Source organism: Scyliorhinus canicula, chromosome 23 (assembly GCF_902713615.1).
Source record: "Scyliorhinus canicula chromosome 23, sScyCan1.1, whole genome shotgun sequence".
Classification (NCBI taxonomy): Eukaryota; Metazoa; Chordata; class Chondrichthyes; order Carcharhiniformes; family Scyliorhinidae; genus Scyliorhinus; species Scyliorhinus canicula.
Window position 1 is genome coordinate 8,123,217 of NC_052168.1, and position 25,164 is coordinate 8,148,380.

Below are 25,164 nucleotides of genomic sequence, written 5' to 3' on the forward strand. Positions count from 1 at the left end.
CCAACACTAAGGGCAATTTTGGATACTAAGGGCAGTTTATCATGGCCAATCCACCTAACCTGCACATCTTTGGACTGTGGGAGGAAACCAGAGCACCCGGAGGAAACCCACGCACACACGGGGAGGATGTGCAGACTCCGCACAGACAGTGACCCAAGCCGGAATCGAACCTGGGACCCTGGAGCTGTGAAGCGATTGTGCTATCCACAAGGCTACCGTGCTGCCCCCTATTCGTTTGACTTTCACCTGTTTGGGCTCCTTCCAGCCCTACTCTCGAACTTTAGTTTAACATAAACATTTCTGTAGCCACCCCCCCCCCCCCCCACCCCCACCTGTCTTAAACCTCCACAAGGCCGTCTCCAAGGAACTTCCCTTCCCAGCTGTAAAGTTCGAGACAGCGGATGTGACGCGCAGTGGGCAGCGTTCTTACCTCTGCGCCTGAAGTTCAGGGTTCACGTCACAATCCAGGACTTGAAGGCCACAGGAGATGCGTTCACTAACGTGGCCAAACATGTTGGTTATCGGCCTGTAAATCCTTCCGATACGCTTGACGGCAGACGCGAAGAGCAGGAGAGTTTCCTGGTCAGCTATTCTTCAGAGAGCGACCCGCTCTTTCCTCATAACTCCGGGCCTTTGACACTCGGGGGGGGGTGGGTGAGCCTTTGCGCTCGTTAGCTTGGACTGTTTGACCATGAAGGAGACAACTCCCCTCCTTACCTGGTCCAGCCTACGTGTGACTCCCGATTTACAGTGCCACGGTTGGCTTTGAATTGCTGTCTGAAATGGTCGAGCAAGCCACTCAGTCGTAGATGGCTCACCACCACCTGCCTGAGGGCAGTTCGGGATGGGCAAGAAATTCTGGCCTGGCCAAGGCCCCAGGAACGAACAATAAAGAGAATGAGCCAGTCGAACTGGTCATGCGGAGTGAGCAAGTCCCCTCTCTGGCATCAGTCCAGCAGGAGCAATATCTGCCCGAATACATTCCTTGCACACTGCCGGGGGGGGGGGGGGGGGGGGGGGGGGGGGTAAATAACCCTCAGAGAAATCAGGAGAGCTTTCCCTCTGTTCGTTTCTCAACCAGCTGGCTCCTGGATTGACCTGTTTTTCTAACCCTCGCTCGACAGAAAATTCAAGATCATAGATCAGAGAATTTACAGTGCAGAAGGAGGCCATTCGGCCCATCGAGCCTGCACCGGCTCTTGGAAAGAGCACCCTACCCAAGGTCAACACATCCACCCTATCCCCATAACCCAGTAACCCCACCCAACACTAAGGGCAATTTTGGACACTAAGGGCAATTTATCATGGCCAATCCACCTAACCTGCACATCTTTGGACTGTGGGAGGAAACCGGAGCACCCGGAGGAAACCCACGCACACACGGGGAGGATGTGCAGACTCCGTACAGACAGTGACCCAAGCCGGAATCGAACCTGGGACCCTGGAGCTCTGAAGCAATTGTGCTAACCACAATGCTACCGTGCTGCCCTTGAGCTTGCGAGATGGAAAACGCTTATGTCGACATGGGGAACGTGGAGCCACTTCTAACCCCCCCGCGTTTGCCTGGCGCCTTTCACGGATCCCAGGGCCTCCCAGAGAATTTTTAAGACAATGAAATGCTTCAATGTTGCTGGGAGAGCAGCAACCCAATTTATTCAGACGGAGCTCCCACCATCAGCAATGCAATCGTGACCGGATGCTTTTATTTGGAGTACTGGGAATGAACTGACGGGATAACCTTAGCCTTTCGAATTCCCGTGGGCTTTGCTTTGCCTTAGAGATGGGCACGTGGCGGTCAGCTTGTTCCGTAGGGAGGGGGCTGAATGGAGGGTGAGTGCGTCGAGTGGTATCATGTCCCTGTACCTGCTACTCATGAGGCAAACGCTTATTAATGGCACTCCCACGGGTTCTCTGACTGCAAGAGAACAAGATGGCCTCCTGACCGAGGTCAGGGGTCACTGGCGATAACACTGGCAAGGCTGCATTTGCAGTTTGAGTGTGTTACTCTGTGACGCCATTGCCAGTGACAAGACTAGGCAGCGGCCAGGACCAAGGATGACGCTGCTCAAAACATCACAGCTCCTTTTAAGTGGGCGACGGGGTCTTTTCATTTATCCTTAAGGCGTCCTCAATGGCTCCATGGAGTTAACACAACACCTCCAAATCCGCGAGACAGAGACTGTAACCTATTTCATTAAATGCTTCACCTTTCCTGCTTATCACCTTTCCCCCGTTTCAAAATGCGTGTGCAGTATTTTATAGAATGAAATATAGTTTCACGGTGTCTCTGAGGATGACCGCGTGAGGGAGGGGAGCTGAGTCTGGACGCAGCAGAGGGATGTTACTGGTTTTCTACCTGTGCGCAGATGGGCATTGGTGGCCACCTTGCACAGCTATCTTGAACGGCCATCTTGCACGGCCATCTTGCACGGCCATCTTGAACGGCCATCTTACATGGCCATCTTGCACTGCCATCTTGCACAGCCACCATTGCATGGCCATCTTGCACTGCCATCTTGAACGACCACCTTACATGGCCATCTTGCACTGCCATCTTGCACAGCCACCATTGCATGGCCATCTTGAATGGTCATCTTGCACGGCCATCTTGAACGGCCATCTTACACGGCCAACTTGAATGGCCACCTTACATGGACATCTTGAACGGCCATCTTGCACGGCCATCTTGAACGGCCATCTTACGTGGCCATCTTGAATGACCACCTTACATGGCCATCTTGCACTGCCATCTTGCACAGCCACCATTGCATGGCCATCTTGAATGGCCATCTTGCACGGCCATCTTGAATGGCCATCTTACATGGCCATCTTGAACGACCACCTTACATGGCCATCTTGCACTGCCATCTTGAACGACCACCTTACATGGCCATCTTGCACTGCCATCTTGCACAGCCACCATTGCACAGCCACCATTGCATGGCCATCTTGCACGGCCATCTTGCACGGCCATCTTGAACGGCCATCTTACACGGCCATCTTGAATGGCCACCTTATACGGACATCTTGAACGACCACCTTACATGGCCATCTTGCACTGCCATCCTGCACGGCCATCTTGCACGGCCATCTCGTGTTGGGAGGTGGCACTTTGTTCAGGCAACGGAGGTAGCATTAGATAGCATTTGCTGCGATTCAGATTAAAACCCAACGTGACATTCACAGCCACGGTGTATGCGAGGGAAGCCATCTTGTGGCGATGCCCATGTGAACGGTGTGGGGGTGGGCAGGGGGTTTGCTTTTCAACCATGTTCAGCATAATCATTTTTAGCCTACTGTGGGCCGAGGGGATAGGGTTTGCTCGCGAACCCTCTCTTCAAGAAAGAGAACAGTTGCCGCTCCTGCAAACCGGTTCACAATTACATGACTGAACTTTGCGTAGCGACCAGGGAATGTCCACAGGTAAGGAGGGCTCTGCGGAGACGGAAATCGTGCAGCACACTACAGTGTGGCCTGGGGAATGATCTCAGCGAGGTTACTAAGTTTGACACTTTTAAAGTCATTAAAAGACGCAGCAGATTCCATTAACCTTGACTAATCGGCCTTTCACAAATGCCTCGCTAACGCTTTCTTTTTAAGCCTTAAGAGCGTTACTCCTGGATCTTCATTTGTCATGTGGCTGTCACTCTGCGAGCCCACAGTTATCAACATTTTACAGTGCAGAAGGAGGCCATTCGGCCCATCGTGTCTGCGGCCAGCTCACCAAATAAGCAATTCACCGGCCTCTTCCACGTAACCCTGCACATTCTGCCTTTACAGATAATAATCCAATTCCCTCTCGAAGGCCTGGATTGAACCTGACTCCCCCACACTCTCGGCCGGCGCATTCCAGATCCTAACCCGCGCGCTGCGTGAGAACGTTTCTCCTCCTGTTCTCATTGCCTCTGTCGATCTCGATCCTCCCACCAATGGGAGCAGTTTCTCCCTATCCGGTCTGCCCGCACCCCCTCATGATTTTGAACGCCTCTTTCAAATCCCCTCTCAACCTTTTTTATCCCCAAGGAAACCAATTGCAGCTTCTCTAATCGACCCACGTGTTACGTTCTCTGTTGTAGCCGCAAAATATGGTGCAAGGGGTTTATTTACAAGATGCCCGTCAACCAGGGGACAATGGTGAACTCCACAAAAGCCCGCGAAACGCTCCTAAAACGTCATTGCGTAGCGCGTGATATTACACCAGCGAATGGTGTCACTCCGATACATATCACTCCTCCCTCTTCACTCCTTTAGTGCCCCCGGCATTTTTACTTAATCAAACACTTTAACGCAGATCCAACACATTATGCCATAACTAACATTGTTATGGTACAGATGCATATTAGTAAGAGAGTCACTTGGGTGGAGGTCTGTTTTGTTTTGGCAGAGCACATGTTGGCTCTTAGGGGTACCAGGAGTGTCTTCCTGAACATCGGTCAGTGTTACAGCTGGCGCAACTGACTCAGGTACTGTCTCTGGTTGCTTAGATGACTGTCGCAACAGATTTCGAGTTATAGAACATAGAAAATACAGCACAGAACAGGCCCTTCGGCCCACGATGTTGTGCCGAACTTTTGTCCTAGATTAAGAACAAATTAATCTACACCCCATCATTCTACCGTAATCTATGTACCTATCCAATAGCCGCTTGAAGATCCCTAATGTTTCTGACTCAACTACTTCCACAGGCAGTGCATTCCATGCCCCCACTACTCTCTGGGTAAAGAACCTACCTCCAACATCCCCCCTATATCTTCCACCATTCACCTTAAATTTATGTCCCCTTGTAATGGTTTGTTCCACCCGGGGGAAAAGTCTCTGACTGTCTACTCCATCTATTCCCCTGATCATCTTATAAACCTCTATCAAGTCTCTCCTCATCCTTCTCCGTTCTAATGAGAAAAGGCCTAGCACCCTCAACCTTTCCTCGTAAGACTTACTCTCCATTCCAGGCAACGTCCTGGTAAATCTCCTTTGCACCTTTTCCAAAGCTTCCACATCCTTCCTAAAATGAGGCGACCAGAACTGCACACAGTACTCCAAATGTGGCCTTACCTTTATAGCCTTCAAGTCGGGCATGTTGCTGTCCATACTCTCTGTGATGAAAACATCTGGTACAGATTCTGTACTCTCACCAAATACAGGCAATAATTGATCAGCATGCCGACGCCAAATTCTTTCGACGTCAGATTGTACAGTATAGATATCGGACCCGTTTTGGCCAATACAATTACTGGAGTCCATTTTTCGCTTGAGGTGTAATTTCTCGCAAGAACAAGTTCCCCGCAGACTCTGCTTTTGGAAGGTTGTTCCCTTCTAGCCCATTGCGCCAGATGTTGTTGCCTGGCTGTTGAAGGGGGAGTCAAAAGGTCGAAGTGCGTGCGCGGTTTCCTTTTGAACATCAGCATAGCCAGTGAGCTTTGTGTTGCTGAAAGCGCCGTGTTTGTGTATGCCATTAGAAAGCTATTGACGTGTTTTGGTAGAAAACCTTTATCCCTCGAATCCTTCACTGCGGTCTTGAGCGATTGTATGAAATATCCAGCCAAACGTTGGTGGCTGGATGGCAGAGGCCTACCCTTCAGGGAGTCTTCGAATTCAGCTGATGCAAACTGAGCACCGTTATCGCTTGGCAACTTGTTCCGTTTGCCCAAATCTTGCAAATACCTCGTCAAGCCTTTTCTATGGTCTCTTCCGTAGTTGTTGATTTCACGATTGCAACATCCGGCCACTTCGAATGCGTGTCAACCATGACCAAAATCATGTGTCCTTTGACTGGATTCCTTGCCATGGCCTGGTCGGCCATTCCTGTGGATGTAAAGGTTGTAGTAGAGGTACATTTCTCAACGCAGTGCAGGATTGGTATAACCCCAACTTCTGGGATGCAGAAGTACTTCTAACTCAACTCCTTCATTCCAACTACACCGGGATAATCCTCGTGCAGCTGTTACTGAATTCTACTTCGCAGACATGGTGGAAGGATTATTCTAATACCCAACGACAATACTCCATTTTCGACTGTCAACCCAAGATGCCGGGTATGCCTGAGTGTTTGAAAGTGGGTAGATATAGAGAAATACAGCACAGAACAGGCCCTTCGGCCCACGATGTTGCGCCGAACTTTTGTCCTAGGTTAATCATAGAATTTTGGACAATTTTTCATGGCCAATCCACCCAACCTGCACATGTTTGGACTGTGGGAGGAAACCGGAGTACCCGGAGGAAACCCACGCACACACGGGGAGGATGTGCAGACCACACAGACAGTGACCCAAGTCGAAATCGAACTTGGGACCCTGGAGCTGTGAAGCAATTGTGCTATCCACAATGCTACCGTGCTGCCCTTACCGTACCGTACCCCTCTGCTATTCGAGCTAAAGTGGAAGAAGAACTCGAGAGGTTACTGAAGGTAGGAGTCATTGAACCTGTTACCACCAGCGATTGGACAACGTCCTCCTCGGTATGTGTCCTTGACCACTTCAATTTCAATTTTGGCTCGAACTCCAATCAGCGAAGTTTCTCTCGCAGCAAGTTCTATCGACATTGCGATGTCGAAAGCAGATTTTCGGGTTAATGCACCTTCGGTCAACAATTTCCTTTGGATGGCTCCACAAACTAATCGGTCACGAAGTGTATCATCCAAAGTCTGTCCAAACTCTTTGCCAGCTTTCGCATTGAGGTGACAAATCGTGAAATGTTTCCCCCTCCCTCCTGTGCGCGATGGTGAAAGCGGAATCTGTCAGCTATGAATAGTGGGTGGGGAGAGACAGACATTAACTCATCACGTGACTTGTCTGCATTTTGAGCTGGGTGGACTAAATTCTGAAGCAACACGAATGTTCTCCTCCCAGCTGAGCTGAGAAAGGTTGCAGTGTGCCGGTCTGCTGGTGTCTGATTGGCTTTAAGGAACGACTGGAACCTTTCCTCACAAGAGTTTCTCCTCATCGAACCTGTCCATGGCGCCTTTTCTTGCCGCCGCTTTTGGGTTGCACCCGATCTGTGGTACTCAGCCGTCGGCCTGATTTTGCTGCCGTTTATTTATCTCTCTGTTCAAAGCAGACAGACTCGCAGCGCACGTGCCGACCAGCTGTGTCTGTGCCTTGCTATTGATTCCCAGGCAGTAGGTTGCAGTGTGGCCAGTCCGCGTAGGGTTTGCGTCCCCGCGGCTCGTGCCTCGTGCGCGATCTCTGCAGCTTTACCCACTACAGTGCAGTGAAAACGTCGATCGTCCATTCGAATTAAGCCCCCGGTGACTCGCCGTTGTCTGACGTCTGTTTTCCTTTTGAAACCCTTCCCGCAGCCATCGCGATCGACCGGATGGTTCGCCGACCTCGCCCCCGCTACAAACTCTGCGCTATCCGAGGAATTATTTAGATAGATAGATAGGGAAATACAGCACAGAACAGGCCCTTCAGCCCACGATGTTGTGTCGAACTTTTGTCCTAGGTTAATCATAGAATTTTGGACACTAAGGGCAGTTTTTCATGGCCAATCCACCCAACCTGCACATCTTTGGACTGGAGTTTTGAGTTTTTACTTGCCGATACAATGATTTTGCCTTGGAGGATATTTCCTCTGACCTCATTCTGGGCCTGGATCTCCGCTGATCATTCTTCCCTCTGGCCCACGCACATCCGTCATCGAGAGTAGCTTTCCTCCCGTGTTTTATTTTTTGAAAAATATTTTATTGAGGCATTTATATACATCAAACACAACCATAAAACAAAACATGCCAACAGGGCTTCGAGTGCTCAAACCAACTAAATACCTAACCCTCCCACCATCCCGCCTCCTGCCCACTGCCCACTCCCACTGCCGACATCCTACCTTTTCTCGATGAATGGCTGCCATCTCCGGGCAAACCCCTCCACGGACCCTCCCGAGGCAAACTTTATCTCCTCCATGCGTTTACTCTCCTCAGGGCTTCCTCCCACTTCCGCTTCACTGCCTGTATCAGGGCTCCCTCCCAAATCCGACAACTCCTTAGAAAATTTACAACACTTTAACCTCACCCACCCATGTTTTTGACACCACCTTGACGTGTGGCCCCTGGGGTGGCAGATGAGGAAAGGACGGCTCCTGCTTCCGGACAAAATCCCTCACCTGGAAATACTGGGCCTCCCAACTTTTTTTTTAACGGCCCAGATCCCGTTGCAGTTTCTCTCTAGCTGTCGCCGCAGTGAGAAAGAATCAGAGGTGACACAGGTTGAGTTTGTATAACACGGCGCAAGGGATTTGTTTACAAGATGCTGGTCAAACTGGGGGCGGCACGGTAGCACAAGTGGATGGCACTGTGGCTTCACAGCACCAGGGTCCCGGGTTCGATTCCCCGCTGGGTCACTGTCTGTGCGCAGTCTGCACGTTCTCCCCGTGTCTGCGTGGGTTTCCTCCGGGTGATCCGATTTCCTCCCACAGTCCAAAGACGTGCAGGTTAGGTGGATTGGCCGGGCTAAATTGCCCTTAGTGACCAAAGGAAGGGTTATTGGGTTACGGGTATAGGGTGGAAGAGAGGGTTTAAGTGGGTCGGTGCAGACTCGATGGGCCGAATGGCCTCCTTCTGCACTGTATGCTCTATGTTCTAACAGGGGACAATGGTGAACTCCTGAAAATCCTGTGAAATGTTCCTAAGACATCATTGCGTAACACATGAAATTGCACCAGCCAATAGTGTCACTCTGACACGTAACACTCTGGAACTGAAGTTCCTCAACCCTGTGACCATTCTCGTGAATATTTTCTGTGACCTTTCTTTTTTTTTTTACAAATTTAGAGTACCCAATTCATCTTTTCCAATTGAGGGACAATTTAGCGTGGCCAATCCACCAATCGTAGAATTTACAGTGCAGAAGGAGGCCATTCGGCCCATCGAGCCTGCACCGGCTCTTGGAAACAGCACTCTACACAAGCCCATACCTCCACCCTATCCCCATAACCCAGTAACCCCACCCAACACTAAGGGCAATTTTGGAAACTAAGGGCAATTTAGCATGGCCAATCCACCTAACTTGCACATCTTTGGGTAGTGGGGGCGCAGGCACGGGGAGAATGGGCAAACTCCACACGGACAGTGACCCAGAGCTGGGATCGAACCTGGGCTAGTGTCCTTTCTAATTCTTTCACAGTGTGGCTCCCAGAACTGCCCGCAGTACACCAGTTGAGGCTGAACTAGTGTTTAAGCAAGTTCAACACAACCTCCATTCTCAGAGGACGGGAGGAGGCCATTCAGCCCTTCGAGCTGGCTTCATCAATCGGTGAGGTCAAGGCTGAATCCTAAGGCTGTATCCTAAATCCACCCACCTTGTCCCCTTAACCCTTAATTCCCCTGCCTGTCAAAAAAGTATCAACCTCTGATTTAACATTTCTAATTGAGCTCCCGTCTGTTGCTTTTTTTTCCCCGAGAGAGAGAGAGGCAGTTCCGTACTTTGATTATCCTTTGAGGGGTCCTAATTCCTCCCCGGAGCAACCTGAATTTGTTTTGCCCCAGAGCAGGAGTTCCAGAAGCCTGGGTCGAGATCCCTGGCAGTGTCGTGAGTTCGGAGGCCTAAATGGAGGCCTCTGCAGAGCTGGGAAAGATCTGGGATGAGCTCCGAACCCTCAGGATACGCATGGTCCGACTTTGTTCCGGGCTCACCGTGTGCTGGGACAGGAGGGAAGGGAACATACGACTCATCAGGACCCAACGGGTCCGATAACGTTTTTGTAAAAATAATTTTAAAACAGGTTTTTCTATATTGAATGTTTAAAGTATTGTCATGTGAGAGTACCTTTAAGAAATGGGTGTTTTTATAGAATAACTGTAGTGGCTGTACCTTTAAGAAATGGGTGTTTTTATAGCATAACTGTAGTGGCTGTACCTTTAAGAAATGGGTGTTTTTATAGCATAACTGTAGTGGGTGTACCTTTAAGAAATGGGTGTTTTTATAGCATAACTGTAGTGGCTGTACCTTTAAGAAATGGGTGTTTTTATAGCATAACTGTAGTGGGTGTACCTTTAAGAAATGGGTGTTTTTATAGAATAACTGTAGTGGCTGTACCTTTAAGAAATGGATGTTTATTAGATAGCTGCAGTGATGTCAGAGAGGGGGTGGAGCTGGGCTGTCTGTCAGCTTTTTACTTTCGCTTTAGGCTTTTTGCTGCTGGGTGGGTTTGGTTTCATTTTAGTTTTGGAGAAGCTGCAATCACAGCAGGATGTGTGTGAATCTCTGCCAGGTTATGAATGTCCATTTGCTGATTTCAACGTGGTAACTGTTCTCAGTAGTGAAGTTAAGCCTGATGTCTTTCTGTATAAAGGTGTTTTTAAGTCTTATGGATGTTAAAAGGAAAGCTTAAAGGATTACTTAGTGTTGTAGTCTTTGGAGGTTGTATTTGAATTAATGGTTGCTAAGATGTTCACTGTATGTTTTAAAAAGGTTAACTTGAGTTCATAGAATAAACATTGTTTTGCTTTAAAAAATACTTTCTGCTACACCATGCCTGTAGAGTGGGCCGTGTGCTCCCCATACCACAATCTAGTAAAAACTGTGGGTCAGGTGAACTCCATGATACACTTTGGGGTTCTCTAAACCCTGACCCATAACCGTATGAACGTCAGTCGTTGACTACTGCAGGTTACAAGATCTTTTATCTTGGTGACTGGAGCCACACTCAAGAATTGAAGGTCATCTCCCCACCCCTTCTCAAAGTCTGAAGCCCACCCCCTCACCCCCACTCAGTGACTCATTTCTCCCCCCCCCCCCCACCCATCAAAGTTTTACTGTGGGGTCTCACAAAGTCTGGGGCATTAAAATGTGGTCTCACCGGGAGAAAGTTGAAAGAGGCACTTCCTCGACTCGCACGGTGAAGGAAAACAAATTCTCTCAACAAAATTCTTTCGGAACCTTTTTTTCACAAAAAGCCCCCCAGCCAACTCACCCATTACCGTTCTTTATCCCGGGGGTAATATAAGCCAAGCTTATGCATTCAATCCCGTTTAATTACGACATCTGCAATATTAAACCATGCCACGAAAGCTGAGGTGTAAGAACAAGAATCTCGCGCCTCCCTCCACGCACCCCCCTCCCCCCCCCGAACACAATCACCTCCACTCTCACCCCCACTTGTGTGAGAAAACTCACGTTGCGTCTTTGTAGCTCCTGTCAGGAAGCAGAGGTAGTTTTAAGTAATCTATGTTCGCCCTATGTTGGGTATTAGAAATAAGGTATAAATTTAAGCGAATTTATTTTAGCTTTTTTGTGTAAGAAAGGGGTAATTTTAAACAAAGGTGATTGCACGTATGAGGGTCTGGTTTCATTTCAAACTGTGTCCATTGGCATGGGCATGTCCCTTTAAGAAATGTTTTGGTCTTATCACATGGCTTCAGTTATGTCATTGGGTGGAGCTGGGCTGTGGCTCTGTGGGTTTTACTTTCGCTTTGAGTTTTTGGACTTGGTTTTGAACTGCACACGTTGAAAGTGTTCCTCTCTCTCTCTTCATTTTAAAAGCTGTTTTCAGACCACTTGATAACGTAAAAGAGATAATTGCTTTCTGGGAGGAAGTCAAACCTGCTGTTTGGAAAGGGGAACAGTGTATCACCAACAGGTCTTATACCAGTAAGAATGCCGTGCGCTGGGCCACAGCTGTGAAAAGGGGTTTCTGGTTTTACTTGGATCTTGTTATTGAATTGGAACAGTTAAGGGGGAATTCATTAATAGATTAATAGATCACTGTAGCTGTGTGAGGTCTTTATGTTTGTAGTTGAAAAAAATTCTTACTGTGTGTGTTGAGACAAATGGTAACTAAATTCGTAGAATTTTTGATTAAAAGTTTGATTTAATTGTTTTTGATTAAAAGTGCATAAGAACTGTGTTGAATAACACCTGGAAGAAAGGCTCTTGTGCTCATCGTAACCAAAATCAATATACAGTTGTAGGTCAGGTGAACTCCATGATATACTTTGGTGAACCCTGGCCCATAACACGATTGTGCTTAGAGAGTTTATGACGTGAAAAGCAGAGAAGGCTCAGAGAAGGACTGAGCTGTTGCTTAGCAACCAGAGGCCACCTTTAGGAGCAGCACAAAGGAGTCATCGGCAGAAGTAAAGAACGCTAGTCCTAGAAACCAGTGAATGAAAAGAGAAGCCCCAGGAAGATTGAAATCGACAGGACAAAAGGAACTGGAATTTCAACAAGGTGCTGTTCGTTGGAGTTAAAGACAGGGCTGGAAAGCGCAGACTTGGTGAAGTCGGCTGGAGAGAGAATCCAGATGTCTGAAACAACCCTAAGGTTGGTGATCTGGGAGCAGCCCTGGAAGCAGTCGCAAACTATTGGTGGCCGAGTACCTGGCAGGTTGCGAGGAAGCCTGAATACATGTGGCAATTCAAGATGGGGGAATACTGAAAGGAGAGTTGGAAAATCCCGGAAGTGGATCCTTGTTGAAAACAGCGAGCGAAAGTATTTGAACGCAGACTCTAAGACGCATCTTTTTGAGAGTGGCGTCTGGAAACGCTCGTGTGGAAGCTGGGGGAGGAGGGAGGAATTTGAGGAGAAATCCACAGAGGTTCAGTTGAGTGGCATCTGCCACTTGGTTTCAAAGTGGGGTGTTGTCTTTTGGTTTACAGGGATTGTGGGCTGGATTCTCAAACTTTTCATGTTTAATAAATGATTTTTTTTGTTGTTTAAAAAGTTTGGCGGCCGTGCCGGTCTGTTCCTCCACGCTTTCTGAAACGAGTAACAGTTACGATCCTTAGAGCCAGGGTTCTATTCTGGCCCCCTCCCGTCCGATGGTGATATCAACTGGCATCGATACGCTCTGAGCCCCAGCAATTAGTTTGTGGGTTGAGTGGGTTCTGCCGTTACGGGTCCTCAGCGCTGTTCTTTGTCATTGCTTTCAGGTGAACGGGCAGAACGTGGTGAAGGTGGGGCACCGGCAGGTGGTGAACATGATCCGGCAGGGCGGCAATAACCTCATGCTCAAGGTCGTCATGGTAACCCGCAACCCCGACATGGAAGAAGCCTCCAGGAAGAAAGGTAGGACGCTTCGGGGAAGTCGGAGCATCGCACGGGGTGAGGGTCGCCGCCCACAGGTGAACAGCCAACCCGCAGCCTGGGCTCCCACACTGAGCAATGGCCGTTCAGGGCTGGGTAGTGACCCCTGAACTGTCCCCAGGCAGCCGGTACCTCCAGGGTGGAGAAAAGGCCCATTTGGAACTTAATGGCATTCCTGGGCCTCCCAATCTGCATCTCAACCAGTTCATCAGCCACTGTTCCTGTGCAGACAACAATGGCAGCTCATCTGTGCACAGAAAGATCCCATAGACAAAGCTATGACGAGCCAAGAGATGAATCTTGCTCTGGATTGAAGAACAATTCTGTCCTTCTCTTCTCAGTCATTAATGTTCAAAATCCACCTGATCAGGGAGACCTCAGCCTCACATTCCAACTGAAAGAGAATACTACTGACCGTGCGGCACTCCCTCAGTACTGACCCTGAGACAGTGCAGCGCTCCCTCAGTACTGACCCTCTGACAGTGCGGCACTCCCTTAGTACTGACCCACTGACAGTGCGGCACTCCCTCAGTACTGACCGTCTGACAGCGCAGCACTGCCTCAGTACTGACCCTCTGACAGTGCGGCACTCCCTCAGTACTGACCCTCTGACAGTGCAGCACTCCCTCAGTACTGACCCTCTGACAGTGCAGCACTCCCTCAGTACTGACCCTCTGACAGCGCAGCACTCCCTCAGTACTGACCCTCTGACAGTGCAGCACTCCCTCAGTACTGACCCTCTGACAGTGCGGCACTCCCTCAGTACTGACCCTCTGACAGTGCGGCACTCCCTCAGTACTGACCCTCAGACAGTGCGGCACTCCCTCAGTACTGACCCTCTGACAGTGCGGCACTCCCTCAGTACTGACCCTCTGACAGTGCGGCACTCCCTCAGTACTGACACTCTGACAGTTCAGCACTCCCTCAGTACTGATCCTCTGACAGTGCAGCTTTCCCTCAGCACTGACTCTCTGACAGTGCAGCACTCCCTCAGTACTGACCCTCTGACAGTGCGGCACTCCCTCAGTACTGACCCTCTGACAGTGCAGCACTCCCTCAGTACTGACCCTCTGACAGTGCAGCACTCCCTCAGTACTGACCCTCTGACAGTGCAGCACTCCCTCAGTACTGACCCTCTGACAGTGCAGCACTCCCTCAGTCCTGACCCTCTGACGCTGCAGCACTCCCTCAGTACTGACCCTCTGACCGTGCAGCACTCCCTCAGTACTGACCCTCTGTCAGTGCAGCACTCCCTCAGTACTGACCCTCTGACAGTGCAGCACTCCCTCAGTACTGACCCTCTGACAGTGCAGCGCTCCCTCAGTACTGACCCTCTGACCATGCAGCGCTCCCTCAGTACTGACCCTCTGACAGTGCAGCTCTCCCTCAGTACTGACCCTCTGACAGCGCGGCACTCACTAAGTACTGACCCTCTGATAGTGGAACACTCCCTCAGCACTGACCCTCTGACAGTGGAACACTCCCTCAGTACTGACCCTCCCACAGTGCCGCAACACTCAGTACTGACCCTCTGACAGTGCAGCATACCGTCATTACTGACCCTCTGACAGTGCAGCACTCGCTCAGTACTGACCCTCTGACAGTACAGCGCTCCACCAGTACTGACCCGCTGACAGTGTGCGCTCCCTCAGTCCTGACCCTCTGACGCTGCAGCATTCCTTCAGCACTGACCCTCAGACAGTGCAGCGCTCCCTCAGTACTGACCCTCTGACAGTACGGCACTCCCTCAGTACTGATCCTCTGAAAGTGCAGCACTCCCTCAGTACTGACCCTCAGACAGTGCAGCACTCCCTCAGTACTAACCCTCTGACTGTGCAGCACTCCCTCAGTACTGACCCTCTGACAGTGCGGCACTCCCTCAGTCCTGACCCCCTGACAGTGTGGCACTCCCTCAGTGCTGACCCTCTGACAGTGCAGCACTCCCTCAGTACTGACCCTCTGACGCTGCAGCACTCCTTCAGCACTGACCCTCTGACAGTGCAGCGCACCCTCAGTACTGACCCTCTGACAGTGCAGCGCACCCTCAGTACTGACCCTCTGACAGTGCAGTGCTCCCTGAGTACTGACCCTCTGACAGTGCGGCACTCACTAAGTACTGACCCTCTGACAGTGGAACACTCCCTCAGCACTGACCCTCTGACAGTGGAACACTCCCTCAGTACTGACCCTCCCACAGTGCCGCAACACTCAGTACTGACCCTCTGACAGTGCAGCATACCGTCATTACTGACCCTCTGACAGTGCAGCACTCGCTCAGTACTGACCCTCTGACAGTACAGCGCTCCACCAGTACTGACCCGCTGACAGTGTGCGCTCCCTCAGTCCTGACCCTCTGACGCTGCAGCATTCCTTCAGCACTGACCCTCAGACAGTGCAGCGCTCCCTCAGTACTGACCCTCTGACAGTACGGCACTCCCTCAGTACTGATCCTCTGAAAGTGCAGCACTCCCTCAGTACTGACCCTCAGACAGTGCAGCACTCCCTCAGTACTAACCCTCTGACTGTGCAGCACTCCCTCAGTACTGACCCTCTGACAGTGCGGCACTGCCTCAGTCCTGACCCCCTGACAGTGTGGCACTCCCTCAGTGCTGACCCTCTGACGCTGCAGCACTCCTTCAGTACTGACCCACTGACAGTGCGGCACTCCCTCAGTACTGACCCTCTGACAGTGCGGCACTCCCTCAGTACTGACCCTCTGACAGTGCGGCACTCCCTCAGTACTGACCCTCTGACAGTGCAGCACTCCCTCAGTACTGACCCTCTGACAGTGCAGCACTCCCTCAGTACTGACCCTCTGACAGCGCAGCACTCCCTCAGTACTGACCCTCTGACAGTGCAGCACGCCCTCAGTACTGACCCTCTGACAGTGCGGCACTCCCTCAGTACTGACCCTCTGACAGTGCGGCACTCCCTCAGTACTGACCCTCAGACAGTGCGGCACTCCCTCAGTACTGACCCTCTGACAGTGCGGCACTCCCTCAGTACTGACCCTCTGACAGTGCGGCACTCCCTCAGTACTGACACTCTGACAGTTCAGCACTCCCTCAGCACTGACTCTCTGACAGTGCAGCACTCCCTCAGTACTGACCCTCTGACAGTGCAGCACTCCCTCAGTACTGACCCTCTGACAGTGCGGCACTCCCTCAGTACTGACCCTCTGACAGTGCAGCACTCCCTCAGTACTGACCCTCTGACAGTGCAGCACTCCCTCAGTACTGACCCTCTGACAGTGCAGCACTCCCTCAGTACTGACCCTCTGACAGTGCAGCACTCCCTCAGTCCTGACCCTCTGACGCTGCAGCACTCCCTCAGTACTGACCCTCTGACCGTGCAGCACTCCCTCAGTACTGACCCTCTGTCAGTGCAGCACTCCCTCAGTACTGACCCTCTGACAGTGCAGCACTCCCTCAGTACTGACCCTCTGACAGTGCAGCGCTCCCTCAGTACTGACCCTCTGACCGTGCAGCGCTCCCTCAGTACTGACCCTCTGACAGTGCAGCTCTCCCTCAGTACTGACCCTCTGACAGCGCGGCACTCACTAAGTACTGACCCTCTGATAGTGGAACACTCCCTCAGCACTGACCCTCTGACAGTGGAACACTCCCTCAGTACTGACCCTCTGACAGTGCAGCATACCGTCATTACTGACCCTCTGACAGTGCAGCACTCGCTCAGTACTGACCCTCTGACAGGACAGCGCTCCACCAGTACTGACCCGCTGACAGTGTGCGCTCCCTCAGTCCTGACCCTCTGACGCTGCAGCATTCCTTCAGCACTGACCCTCAGACAGTGCAGCGCTCCCTCAGTACTGACCCTCTGACAGTACGGCACTCCCTCAGTACTGATCCTCTGAAAGTGCAGCACTCCCTCAGTACTGACCCTCAGACAGTGCAGCACTCCCTCAGTACTAACCCTCTGACTGTGCAGCACTCCCTCAGTACTGACCCTCTGACAGTGCGGCACTCCCTCAGTCCTGACCCCCTGACAGTGTGGCACTCCCTCAGTGCTGACCCTCTGACGCTGCAGCACTCCCTCAGTACTGACCCTCTGACAGTGCAGCACTCCCTCAGTACTGACCCTCTGACAGTGCAGCACTCCTTCAGTACTGACCCTCTGACAGTGCGGCGCTCCATCTGTACTGACCCTCTGACAGTGCGGTACTCCCTCAGTACTGACCCTCTGACAGTGCAGCACTCCCTCAGTACCGACCCTCTGACAGTGCAGCGCTCCATCTGTACCGACCCTCTGACAGTGCGGCACTCCCTCAGTACTGACCCTTGGTCAGTGCAGCACTCCCTCAGTACAGATCCTCTGACAGTACAGCGCTCCACCAGTACTGACCCTCTGACAGTGTCGCGCTCCTTCAGCACTGACCCTCAGACAGTGCAGCATACCCTCAGTATTGACCCTCAGATAGTGTAGCACTCCCTCAGTACTGACCCTGTGACAGTGTGGCACTCCCTCAGCACTGACCCTCTGACAGTGCAGCGCACCCTCAGTACTGACCCTCTGAATGTGCAGCACTCCCTCAGTACTGACCCTCTGACGCTGCAGCACTCCTTCAGCACTGACCCTCTGACAGTGCGGCACTGCCTCAGTCCTGACCCCCTGACAGTGTGGCACTCCCTCAGTGCTGACCCTCTGACGCTGCAGCACTCCTTCAGTACTGACCTTCTGACAGTGCGGCACTCCCTCAGTACTGACCCTCTGACAGTGCGGCACTCCCTCAGTACTGACCCTCTGACAGTGCAGCACTCCCTCAGTACTGACCCTCTGACAGTGCAGCACTCCTTCAGTACTGACCCTCTGACAGTGCGGCGCTCCATCTGTACTGACCCTCTGACAGTGCAGCACTTCCTCAGTACTGACCCTCTGACAGTGCGGTACTCCCTCAGTACTGACCCTCTGACAGTGCAGCACTCCCTCAGTACCGACCCTCTGACAGTGCAGCGCTCCATCTGTACCGACCCTCTGACAGTGCGGCACTTCCTCAAAACTGATCCTCTGTCAATGCAGCACTCCCTCAGTAATGACCCTTGGTCAGTGCAGCACTCCCTCAGTACAGATCCTCTGACAGTACAGCGCTCCACCAGTACTGACCCTCTGACAGTGTCGCGCTCCTTCAGCACTGACCCTCAGACAGTGCAGCATACCCTCAGTATTGACCCTCAGATAGTGTAGCACTCCCTCAGTACTGACCCTGTGACAGTGTGGCACTCCCTCAGCACTGACCCTCTGACAGTGCAGCGCACCCTCAGTACTGACCCTCAGACAGTTCAGCACTTCCTCAGTATTGGCCCTCTGACAGTGCAGAACTCCCTCAGTCCTGACCCTCTGACAGTGCAGCACTCCCTCAGTACTGACCCTCTGACAGTGCAGCGCTCCCTCAGTACTGACCCTCTGACAGTGTAGCACTCCCTCAATACTGATCCTCTGAAAGTGCAGCGCTCCCTCAGTACTGACCCTCTGACAGTGCAGCTCTCCCCCAATCGTCACCCTCTGACAGTGCAGCATTCCCTCAGTACTGACCCTCTGACAGTGTCGCGCTCCTTCAGCACTGACCCTGTGACAGTGTGGCACTCCCTCAGCACTGACCCTCTGACAGTGCAGCATACCCTCAGTACTGACCCTCAAACAGTGTAGCACTCCCTCAGTACTGACCCTGTGACAGTGTGGCACTCCCTCAGCACTGACCCTCTGACAGTGCAGCGCACCCTCAGTACTGACCCTCTGAATGTGCAGCACTCCCTCAGTACTGACCCTCTGACGCTGCAGCACTCCTTCAGCACTGACCCTCTGACAGTGCAGCGCACCCTCAGTACTGACCCTCTGACAGTGCAGCGCACCCTCAGTACTGACCCTCTGACAGTGCAGCGCTCCTTCAGTACTGACCCTCTGACAGTACAGCGCTCCACCAGTACTGACCCGCTGACAGTGTGCGCTCCCTCAGTCCTGGCCCTCTGACGCTGCAGCATTCCTTCAGTACTGACCCTCAGACAGTGCAGCATACCCTCAGTACTGACCCTCTGACAGTGCAGCACTTCCTGAATGCTGATCCCCTGTCAATGCAGCACAGCCTCAGTACTGACCCTTGGTCAGTGCAGCACTCCCTCAGTATAGACCCTCTGACAGTGCCGCGCTCCCTCAGTCCTGACCATCTGATGCTGCAGCCTTACTTCAGCACTGACCCTCAGACAGTGCAGCACTCCCTCAGTACTGACCCTCAGACAGTGCAGCACTCCCTCAGTACTGACCCTCTGACAGTGCAGCACTCCCTCAGTACTGACCCCCCTGACTGTGCAGCACTCCCTCAGTACTGACCCTCTGACAGTGCAGCACTCCCTCAGTACTGACCCTCTGACAATGCGGCACTCCCTCAGTACTGACCCTCTGACAGTGCAGCACTCCCTCAGAACTGACCCTCTGACAGTGCAGCACTCCTTCAGCACTGACCCTCAGACAGTGCAGCACTCCCTCAGTACTGACCCCTCTGACTGTGCAGCACTCCCTCAGTACTGACCCCCTGACAGTGCGGCACTCCCTCAGTACTGACCATCTGACGCTGCAGCACTCCTTCAGTACTGACCCTCTGACAGTGCGGTACTCCCTCAGTACTGACCCTCTGACAGTGCAGCACTCCATCTGTACTGACCCTCTGACAGTGCAGCACTCCCTCAGTACTGACCCTCTGACAGTGGAGCACTCCTTCAATTATGACCCTCTGAGTGCAGCACTTCCTCAAAACTGATCCTCTGTCAATGGAGCACTCCCTCAGTACTGACCCTCTGACAGTGTCACGCTCCTTCAGCACTGACCCTCAGACAGTGTAGCACTCCCTCAGTACTGACCCTGTGACAGTGTGGCACTCCCTCAGCACTGACCCTCTGGCAGTGCAGCGCACCCTCAGTACTGACCCTCAGACAGTGCAGCACTCCCTCAGTACTGTCCCTCAGACTGGGTAGCACTCCCTCAGTACTGACCCTCTGACAGTGCAGCACTCCCTCAGTACTGACCCTCTGACAGTGCAGCTCTCCCTCAATCGTCATCCTCTGACAGTGCAGCACTCCCTCAGTACTGACCCTGAGACAGTGCAGCACTCCCTCAGTACTGACCCTCTGACAGTGCAGCACTCCCTCAGTACTGACCCTCTGACAGTGTCGCGCTCCCTCAGTCCTGACCCTCTGACGCTGCAGCACTCCTTCAGCACTGACCCTCAGACAGTGCAGCACTGCCTCAGTACTGACCCTCTGACAGTGCAGCACTCCCTCAGTACTGATCCTCTGAAAGTGCAGCACTCCCTCAGTACTGACCCTCTGACAGTGCAGCACTCCCTCAGTACTGACCCTCTGACAGTGCAGCACTCCCTCAGTACTGACCCTCTGACAGTGTCGCGCTCCCTCAGTACTGACCCTCTGACAGTGCGGCACTCCCTCAGTACTGACCCTCAGACAGTGCGGCACTCCCTCAGTACTGACCCTCTGACAGTACGGCACTCCCTCAGTACTGATCCTCTGAAAGTGCAGCACTCCCTCAGTACTGATCCTCTGACAGTGCGGCACTCCCTCAGTACTGACCCTCAGACAGTGCGGTACTCCCTCAGTACTGACCCTCTGACAGTGCGGCTCCCTCAGTACTGACCCTCTGACAGTGCAGCGCTCCATCTGTACCGACCCTCTGACAGTGCAGCACTTCCTCAGTACTGACCCTTGGTCAGTGCAGCACTCCCTCAGTACTGACCCTTGGTCAGTGCAGCACTCCCTCAGTACAGATCCTCTGACAGTACAGCGCTCCACCAGTACTGACCCTCTGACAGTGTCGCGCTCCTTCAGCACTGACCCTCAGACAGTGCAGCATACCCTCAGTATTGACCCTCAGATAGTGTAGCACTCCCTCAGTACTGACCCTGTGACAGTGTGGCACTCCCTCAGCACTACCCTCTGACCGTGCAGTGCACCCTCAGTACTGACCCTCAGACAGTTCAGCACTTCCTCAGTACTGACCCTCTGACAGTACAGAACTCCCTCAGTCCTGACCCTCTGACAGTGCAGCACTCCCTCAGTACTGACCCTCAGACAGTGCAGCACTCCCTCAGTACTGACCCTCTGACAGTGCGGCACTCCCTCAGTACTGACCCTCTGACAGTGTAGCACTCCCTCAACACTGATCCTCTGAAAGTGCAGCGCTCCCTCAGTACTGACCCTCTGACAGTGCAGCTCTCCCTCAATCGTCACCCTCTGACAGTGCAGCACTCCCTCAGTACTGACCCTCTGACAGTGCAGCACTCCCTCAGTACTGACCCTCTGACAGTGTAGCACTCCTTCAACACTGATCCTCTGAAAGTGCAGCACTCCCTCAGTACTGACCCTCTGACAGTGCGGCACTCCCTCAGTACTGACCCTCTGACAGTGCGGCACTCCCTCAGTACTGACCCTCTGACGCTGCAGCACTCCTTCAGCACTGACCCTCTGACAGTGCAGTGCTCCCTGAGTACTGACCCTCTGACAGTGCGGCACTCACTAAGTACTGACCCTCTGACAGTGGAACACTCCCTCAGCACTGACCCTCTGACAGTGGAACACTCCCTCAGTACTGATCCTCCCGCAGTGCCGCAACACTCAATACTGACCCTCTGACAGTGCAGCACTCCCTCAATTGTGACCCTCTGACAGTGCAGCACTCCCTCAGTACTGACCCTCAGACTGTGCAGCACTCCCTCAGTACTGACCCTGAGACAGTGCAGTACCCCCTCAGTACTGACCCTCTGTCAGTGCGGCACTCCCTCAGTACTGACCCTCTGACAGTGCGGCACTCGCTCAGTACTAACCCTCTGACAGTGCGGCACTCCCTCAGTACTGACCCTCTGACAGTGCAGCACTCCATCAGTCCTGACCCTCTGACAGTGCAGCACTCCCTCAGTACTGTCCATCTGACGCTGCAGCACTCCTTCAGTACTGACCCTCTGACAGTGAGGCACTCCCTCAGTACTGACCCTCTGACAGTGCAGCGCTCCATCAGTACTGACCCTCTGACAGTGCCGCGCTCCCTCAGTACTGACCCTCTGACAGTGCAGCACTCCATCAGTACTGACCCTCTGACAGTGCAGCATGCCCTCAGTACTGACTCTCTGACAGTGCAGCACTCCCTCAGTACTGACCCTCTGACAGTGCGGCACTCCCTCAGTACTGACCCTCTGACAGTGCAGCACTCCATCAGTACTGACCCTCTGACAGTGCAGCACTCCCTCAGTACTAACCCCTCTGACAGTGCAGCACTCCATCAGTACTGACCCTCTGACAGTGCAGCACTCCCTCAGTACTAACCCCTCTGACAGTGCAGCACTTCCTCAATACTGATCCTCTGTCAATGCAGTACAGCCTCAGTACTGACCCTGGGTCAGTGCAGCGCTCCATCAGTACTGACCCTCTGACAGTGTCGCGCTCCCTCAGTCCTGACCCTCTGACGCTGCAGCATTCCTTCAGCACTGACCCTCAGACAGTGCAGCACTCCCTCAGCACTGACCCTCTGACAGTGCAGCACTCCCTCAGTACTGACCCTCTGACAGTGCAGTGTTCTCTAAGTACTGACCCTCTGACAGTGCAGCACTCCCTCGGTACTGACCCTCTGACAGTGCGGTACTCCCTCAGTACTGACCCTCTGACAGTGCGGCGCTCCCTCAGTATTGACCCTCTGACAGTGGAGCACTCCCTCAGTACTGACCCTCTGACAGTGCAGCACTCCCTCAGTACTGACCCTCTGACAGTGCAGCACTCCCTCAGTACTGACCCTCTGACAGTGCAGCACTCCCTCAGTACTGACCCTCTGACAGTGCGGCACTCCCTCAGTACTGACCCTCTGACGTTAGGGATCAAACTTGAATTGCTGGAGATCAGGGAGATGGTGATTCAGAGGCCCTTATATGGTGCTGTTTGTTATCATGGAACATTTGCGACACTGTCAGCCCATTCTGCCCATCATACCTGTGTTGACCGAGAAATATCTGTCCAGGTTGTGGTCAGTGATCTGTTGGTTTACGGTTACGGCACTTCCTGCGTTGATCCGGGTGATTATTTTTTGAAGGCAGTGGGAGTTCCTGCCTCTCCGACCATCCTGGCCCTGAACTCCAGCCCCTTGCCCACCCTCTGAGCGAAACTGAATTCACCTCAGCCTGCCTCTGACCCTTCTGTCGATGACTTTCAATCTAAGCCCGCTACCTATTGACCTTTCCTGCATGTGGAATAACTCCTTCCCACCTCCAATCTATTTAGGCCCCTCCTCAGCTCAGTTCAGCCTCCCTCTTGGCCTTCCCTGACCCAGAGATGGACAGCCCCAGCCAGGCTGGAGGGGCCGAGTGGCCTCCTTCCTGCTCTTATTTATGTTTCTATTTCCTGTCCGTTCTCCCCCCGCCGTTTTAGTTCCCCATTCCTGGCGACATCCTCTGTAAACCCCCTCCCCGCCCGCTCTTTGGCGCCTCGGCGACCTTCCATGTGACACGGCACCGCAACCTTCCATCGACTCGCGCGCGATGGCGACCAACACCGACGTGACCCGCCAAAATATTCTTCTCTTTCAGTCACGACGCAGACGAAGCGGCTCACTCCGCCGGCCATCGCCCTGCGCTCGAAGTCCATGACCTCCGAACTTGAGGACCTCGGTAAGCATTTGAGTCTCTCTCTCTCTCTCTCGCGACGGGCTGTGGGGGTCATAACGGTTTGCCGACTTTACGACTCCGCAGCTTTGCGGCAGGGAGACGCACCCCTTATCGCCACCCTCTCCCCCGGGGAGCTGCGGGGGGTGACCTTGGCCGGGGCAATCCCTGACGCAGTGACTGAGTTTGGCATCCTTCGGCCTTCTCCCAGCATGCCCCACAGCCTATTATTACCCGATTGAAGCCACCTTGAACAACTTCATTCCCACCTAACTCCTCCAATATTTTCATTGCTTATTCTTGAAAGAAAATGAACGCTTGTGAAGCCTCCCCTTTTGAACTTTCCCTTGCGTGGTGGTTACCTCGTAGAAGGAGCCGGGAGATTAGCTTTCGATTCTTGGCAACTCCGGGGCAACTGTGAGGTAGGATTTTCAGTCCACAAGGGAGTCAAAGGACAGGAAAGTTGGAGTTGAGGCCACAAGCAGATCGGTCACGGATCTTGTTGAATGGCGGAGCAGGCCCGAGGGGCTGAATGGTCTACTCCTGCTCCTGTTGTTATGTTTCTAATTCTGGAGTTTTGGAAATCACCTTGTTGTGGCGCCACACACTCCAAGGGGCATCTCTTCAGGGAGTTACTTTCAAAGTACGGGCCTCCTGGACTGGGTGAGGGTCCCTTTTGTAAGCATAGGCCTGGGCTTTGGCACCTTCTGGAGGGGGCTGGGAGTGTAAAGGGAGGCCGAGTGGTATTGTAACTGGGCTGGTAACCTGGGGACTCCGGTTCAAATCTCACCATGGCAAATTAATTCAGTAACAGTCTGAATGGGCCAATCCAGTGATGACCCCGAAGCCGGGCGCTCCGGTTTCCTCCCACAAGTCCCGGACGATGTGCTTGTTAGGGTGAATTGGACATTCTGAATTCTCCCTCCGTGTACCCGAACAGGCGCCGGAGTGTGGCGACTGCACAGTAACTTAATTGCAGTGTTAATCTAACTGTACTTGTGACAATAATAAAGATCATTATTATTGTTATTGTGGATTGTCCTAAAAACCCATCTGGTTCACGAATGTACCTTTAGGGAAGGAAATCTGCCGTCCTTACCCGGTCGGGCCGACGCATGACTCTAGACCCACAGCGACTCGTAACTACCTCTCTGAAATGCCGAGCAAGAACCTCAGTTTAGGGGCAATTAGGGATGGGCAACAAATGTTGGTCCAGCCGGCGACGCCCACATCCCGTGAATGGTTTTTAAAAAACGAGACAAACGTTTTCAGCTTGAGGAAAACGCGGGGTGAATAAAATCTTAAAATGGCCGAGAGGGTGAAGGTGAGGAAGGGTGGGGGGTAGAAGGCTGCGATGAAATTGCCTTTTGTTTACTTTCTGTCGGTTGAAGCAGTTCCGTGATCTTGCCTGTGTCCCGGTGGGAAGGAGGACTCAGCCGGGTGTTTCCCAAAGGTTTGCTCCATGTCGCCACCATCCCTTCC

General features: G+C 52.7%; 1 protein-coding gene across 1 annotated transcript in view; it reads left to right on the plus strand.

Moving 5' to 3' along the window:
* The window catches only part of shank1 (SH3 and multiple ankyrin repeat domains 1), a 194,947-nt gene that overhangs the window by 154,542 nt on the left and 15,241 nt on the right, over window positions 1-25,164 (plus strand). Inside the window, 2 exon segments of the mRNA XM_038783965.1 lie at window positions 12,863-12,998; window positions 23,608-23,688. Coding sequence (XP_038639893.1) covers window positions 12,863-12,998; window positions 23,608-23,688 — 217 coding nt within the window.